This window comes from Osmia bicornis, unplaced genomic scaffold (genome assembly GCF_907164935.1).
Source record: "Osmia bicornis bicornis unplaced genomic scaffold, iOsmBic2.1, whole genome shotgun sequence".
Lineage (NCBI taxonomy): Eukaryota > Metazoa > Arthropoda > Insecta > Hymenoptera > Megachilidae > Osmia > Osmia bicornis.
In genome coordinates this window covers 51,739-57,874 of record NW_025791080.1, presented here as the reverse complement: position 1 = coordinate 57,874, position 6,136 = coordinate 51,739, and the positions used below count along the sequence as shown (strand labels likewise).

At 58.4% G+C, this 6,136-nt stretch overlaps 1 protein-coding gene across 1 annotated transcript; it reads right to left on the bottom strand.

Annotated features, from left to right (window-relative positions):
• Positions 1-346: 346 nt before the first annotated feature.
• On the bottom strand, positions 347-1,225 carry LOC123988685. The gene has a single exon (XM_046289438.1). It carries the CDS (start codon positions 1,223-1,225, stop codon positions 347-349), a length of 879 nt encoding a protein of 292 aa, XP_046145394.1.
• Between the last annotated feature and the right edge of the window lie 4,911 nt (positions 1,226-6,136).

Genomic DNA, 6,136 nt, shown 5'->3' with positions numbered 1-6,136 from the left:
GATGGGCCGGAATATTATCAGTGATGTTGTCGAGTTGGCGGAACCTATTTTCCTCCTCCGTCGTGTGGCGAATAAAATTCTGCCACGACTCGGCGGACACATTTTCCACCGCTTCCATTACTAGTGCCTTGACATCCGACAGTTTATACGTCGTGTTTCGCCCCCTTACATATTCTTTAATTTTTGCCCATGCCAACTCGATGGGGTTCAATTCACAATGGTAAGGGGGAAGGCGAACCACAGTATGTCCATGCAGCTTCGCGTACTCGTCAATTACATATTGGTAGCGCGTATGCTTCTGTGACAATTGTATAAGCTGCGCTTTGACATACCGTGGTTCTACCTGTTACCCCTTACCGATCAGCCACGTAATGATGTCATCTTTCCTCCAGCTCATTGTGGGATATTTTTCAACTTTGGTGCTATGGTAAGGCGCGTTGTCCATAACAATAATTGCCCCATCTCGTAGCATGGGCAAAAAGGTGCGAAACCAGCGGAAAAATGTGTCCCCATTCATTTCGTCGTGGTAGTCGGCAGAATTTTTCTTCGCCTCAAAACAGAGGAGGGCTCCAGGTACAAACCCCTCCAATGACCCGACGTGACTAAGTCGTTTGCCTTTATTGGCTGGCTCCGGTATACTTCCAGTGGACAGGCCCCTGCGTTCTGCATTTGCGGGGCAGGTGACTGAAGTGTCCACCCACAGTTTTCGTCGGACATCTCCTGCGTTGACCCACGTCTCATCCAGAAAATAGATCGGACGCCCTTCGGAACGATACTTCTGTATGTCTTCTATATATCGCTGCCTCCAGGTGACAATGTGCTCCTTGTCGATCAGCGCGCTATTACGCACGCGAACGACATATTTAAATTCCATTCGCTTCAGCAGACGATATAGCGACGATTCGCTGAAACCCGGTAGTTGGGGATCTTCGTTCACAGCCTCCAATATTTTTTTCATGTTGGGAATTTCTCGCCGAAACCAAAACTCGTGCACTTTCTTCCTTATGCCCAATATCGCCTCCTCGGATGTCTTTTCCAAAATATTCATGCGGGGTCTCTTCGTATTTGGAGACGTTACGGCGCCTGTTGACTTATATTCCGACACAGCTTTCGAAATTGTCAACTGGCCGATTCCGGTCCGTTTGGAGAGCAATGCAATTAACGGTCTGTAGTTAAGATCTGGCCGTTCCTCCTTCAGACTCTTGTACAGATTTATAATCATCATCTTCTGCGAAGATCGAACGAGCTACAAAAAGAACAAAGTTTTGTACATGTCACCACATCACACACGCATTCACACACTCTTGCCACGCGCGGACTTTTGGTTCTCGATTCGTAGAAACTGTCACTCGGTCCAAACACTCTTTCTTCACACTTCGCTCGATCCAACTGTCAAACGGTCCAAACACACTTCGTTGACACTTCTGTCAGTCCAACTATCGCTCGGCCCAAACATTCTGAACTTACATCCTACAATATATATATGTACATATTTTTATAACGCGAGCTTACCTTTCCTGATGGATTTCTCCAACTTGGAGACTCACCGGATGGTCCGGGGACTCCTTCCATTTCACACACTTTTCACATCAAAAATAAATACAATAAAATAAACAATAAAAAATATAAAATATGAAAGATAAAATATAAAATATAAAAGAAATACTTACAAAGAAAAACACCTCACAAAAAAAAGAAAAACACTGACAAAAAATAACAAAAACAGCAAGAAAACACGCCCCGACTACCTATAAAATAAATAACATGCAATATTTAATATAACATATAACATATAACATATAAAATATAAAATATGAAACATGAAAGATAAAATATAGAACATAAAAGAAATACTTACCAAAAAATAATACAATACACAACAAAAACCCTTAAAAAACACAAGACACTTCGATATACACGCTCTGGCTACCCGCTATATGCTCAAAATGATGCACTTTCACGTAGATGCACCGCGTGGAGGCGCTTCAGCGACGTTGTGCGCAAGCGTATGGGAATGGGATTATAGCCAATCAGGCCGAACATGCGCAAGAACGGACGAAAACTCGCCTTTTCGCAGTTATGGACTCTCGTGACGGCAAGTGTAGACAGGGCAAGCAACGCGCTTGCTCGTCTACTGCCCAATATCGGAGGGCCCAACGAGAAGGTTCGCCGTCTCTACGTGGGGGTCGTGCGGAGCATGGCCATCTATGGTGCGCCCATATGGGCGAACGCCCTGATGGATTCCCGGCGCAGCCAGCAACTGCTGCGCCGGGCTGAGAGGAGCATAGCCATCAGGGTAATCAGAGGTTACCGCACGGTCCGCTACGAGGCGGCGATGACCCCGGCGGGGGTTGTCCCCTTCAAGTTCCAGGCAGAGGGTGACGCCAAAGTCTTCTGGCGTCTGCGTGCCCTTCGTCTGGACGGGATCCCGCCAGAAGAGATGACCGAAGCTGTTGCTAGGATTAGGCGCCAGGCTCGGCAGAGAGCCCTGGGTCGGTGGCGACGCGAGCTAGTCGAGAGCGGCGCCACCGCCCAGCGCGTGGCCGGGGCGGTCCTTCCAGTGCTCAAGAAACGGAGGGACCGCGGCCACGGAAGGCTCACGTTTAGGACCACACAGGTGCTCACCGGACACGGTTGTTTCCAGTGAGTTCCTGCACTGGATCCGGGCGGAGGGGACGGCAGCATGCCATCACTGCGGGGCTGGACAGGACACCGCGCAACATACCCTGGGGCACTGTCCAGCGTTTGCGCGGGCCCGTCACGCCCTGCGGTGCGAAGTTGGTGGTGATCTCTCGCCGGCGGCGCTTGTCAAAGAGATGCTCGCCGGCGAGAATCAGTGGAGGGCGGTAACCGATTACTGCGAGACGGTCATCGCCCTGAAGGAGAAGAAGCCATCCGCAGAAGAAGGAGACCCCCTGACGGCGTCACCTGAGCGAGAAGGGGCGGTGGGCCGTGAAGATGTTGCATACCAGGCCCACCGCCCCCAACGTGGAGAAGAGGATGGGGGGAGCACCCTATCCCCCTGAAGAGGAGTTCTGTGGGGGGACACCAGTCACCCCCCGGAAGAGGAGCACCGGGGAGGGGCGAACGGCCCCCCCCGACACCGATCGCGCGGCCCCGCGAAACTTATGCGGGGCCGCAGGGCCGCAAGGTCCGGCGCTGGGGCCTCGGTCCCTATTGCACGCGGCCCGAGGAGTGCCGTCATCGGGTGTGGCCCCCGATGGCGGCGGAGTTTGGCACGTAGGGGGAGGGCCAAGGCTAGACCCTCCCCCGAGCAAGGGGTCGTCAACGCGCCATGGGTGTTTGGGCCCCGGTGTTGTTCGTCAGAGGTCCCTGGGACCCTCCCCAACACACAGCGTAGGCCACCGTGGGGGTTTTAGCCGGTAAAAATCCGGCACTACCCTCGGCTCCTCCCCAGGAGGGCTGGGGGCATCTTTCGAAGATTGCCACACGTAAAAAAAAAAAAAAGTTTTCAGGGGGAATCCATTGTGGATCTGGGCTGGGCGTCTCCTGTGGCCGGACGCATGGTGCAAAATTGGAGGGTGGCGGCGAGGGAGACGCTGAGTGATCATCTATACATCACCTTCAGCTACTCTCTCCCCGCCGCCTCCAGGCCGGCGCGTAGCCCGCCACTGCGGCGCTGGGTGCTGAAGAGGCTGGACAAGGACATGCTGATGGCCGCAGCGCTCGCCGGGCCGGTCGCGGACGTTGAGGGGGAGGCCAAGTGGTTCCGGGAGGCGATGACCGCAATATGCGACACCGCCATGCCCCGGGCCCCGCGCCTGCCCCCCGGAGGGCGGTGTACTGGCGGTCGGGCGATATTGCGGATCTCCGATCCGAGTGTCAGCATGCCCGGCGCCAGTGGCAGCGCGCCCGAAGGGCTCGAGTCCGCGACCCGGTGAGGGAGGATCTGCTGAGGGGCACATACCAGGTCTTCGTGGTAGCCCTGAGGCAGGCCATCAGGGACGCGAAATCCCGGGCGTGGGAGGAGCTCCGGGGCTCTCTGGACGAGGATCCGTGGGGGCGCCCTTACCGGATGATCATGGGCAAGCTCCGCGCACGGGCACCCCCGGTCTCGGAGACCCTGAACCCCCAGTTGCTGACGCGGGTAGTGGACACCCATTTCCCCCGTTCCGGGTGAACGTCGCACCCGCGCCACCAGCAAGGGCCGGCGGAGCCCGTTGCCTGGTCCGCCGACCTGGAGGTCACAGAGGAGGAGCTGGACGATGCCGTCAGAAGGCTCGGGGTCAAGAATACCGCCCCGGGCTTGGACGGCATCCCCGGCCGCGCCTGTGTTATCGCGTCCGGCGTCCTAGGTCCGAGGCTGTGCCGCCTCTTCAGCGCCGCTTTGGAGCAGGGGGTGTTCCCCTCGATTTGGAAAAAAGGGCGGCTGGTCCTCCTCCGAAAGGCCGGACGGCCCGCAGATTCTCCTTCTTCGTACCGGCCCATTGTGCTGTTGGACGAGGTGGGAAAGCTCTTCGAGCGTGTCATCGCAAACCGCCTCGTCCACCACCTGTCGAGCGTTGGCCCCGAACTGGATGTCGGACAGATCGGGGCCAATCCAGTTCGGGTTTCGCGAGGGTTGCAGCACCATCGACGCTATCCAGCGGGTGCGCACCCTCGCCGAGTCGGCCACGTCCCGGGGTGGGGTGGCGCTGGGCGTCTCCTTGGACGTTACAAACGCGTTCAACACCCTGCCCCGTGGGACGATACGGGGGGCGCTGGTTCACCACAACGTCCCCCCGTATCTGCAGAGGATCATCGGGGCCTTCCTGGATGGCAGGTGGATACTGTACACGGGCCGGGACGGTAAGCTGCACTGGAGAGAGGTCGACCGCGGAGTGCCCCAGGGGTCCAAACTGGGCCCCCCTTATGGAACGTGGGGTAAAACGCGGCGATGCGGGTGAACCTCCCGCCCGGGGTGTGGGCCACGGTATTCGCAGATGACTACTACCTGCTGGCCACCGGGCGGGACTGGTTGAGGACCTGCCGTCGTGCCGAGGTGGGGGTCGCCATCGTGTGAAGAGCGATCCGGGGGCTGGGTCTGGCGCTAGTTCCTCACAAGACCGAGGCCATGTGGTCCTTCGAGCCTCGACGTGGGGTAGCCCCTCCGGCCCAGCTCTGGCTCGAGGTCGGCGGGTGCGGGATCGTGATCGGCAGGGGTCTTCGATACCTCGGTCTGTATCTCGACAGCCACTGGCGGTTCGATGTTCACTTCGACCGCCTGGCTCCCCGATTGGAACAGGTGGCGACCAATCTTCGCCGCCTGTTGCCCAACCTCGGGGGGCCGGGAGTGAGAGTTCGCCGCCATTACGTGGAAATCGTCCGGTCGATAGCCCTAAACGGGGCTCCGATATGGGCCGGCGATCTGGCGGTCAGCAGGCACAGCTGCACTCAGCTGCGGCGAGTGGAGCGCCGGCTGGCCATCAGGATCGTGCGGGGCTACTGCACGATCCCCTACGAGGGGGCGATTGTCCTGGCGGGTCTCAGCCCACTCCGGTACCAGGCGGAGGTCGAATCCAGTACATACTGGTGTTCGCGAGTCCTCCGCCAGGCCGAGGAAGTCCCGCCGGGGCCGACGATCGAGGAACACCGGAGCCAGACCCGACTGGTCGAGGCAGAAAGGTGGCAGAGATCCCTAGCAGAGGGGGCTACCGCCGGATGCCGCGCCGTCGGGGCGGTCCTGCCGATAATATCGGAGTGGCGGAATCGCGGCCATGGCGGCCTGTCGTTCCGGGTCACGCAGGTGAACCCCGGGAACACGGGGTGCTCGTGGAGTTCCTGTGCCGGAGGAACAGGGAATGGACCCCCTACTGTTGGCTCTGCGGGGCGGCGCGGGACACCGCACAACACACGCTGGCGGAGTGCCCGGTGTTTGCGGTGGCCCGCCACGCCCTGACGGCAGAAATAGGGGAGGATCTCTCGCCGGCAGGCGTCGTGAGACAGATGCTTGCCGGCGAGACAGAATGGAGGGCTGTGACCACCTTCTGCGAGGAGGTCATGAAATCGTGAAAGGTACGATCCTGCTCGGTGAGGTCGCGGACGTGGGACGCGACGACGTCGCCAGGATCCGCCGCCGTAAGGTGCGCCGGGGAGCGATGGCGGATTTCGCTGTTTGCCCCCCCGGCGCGACGGA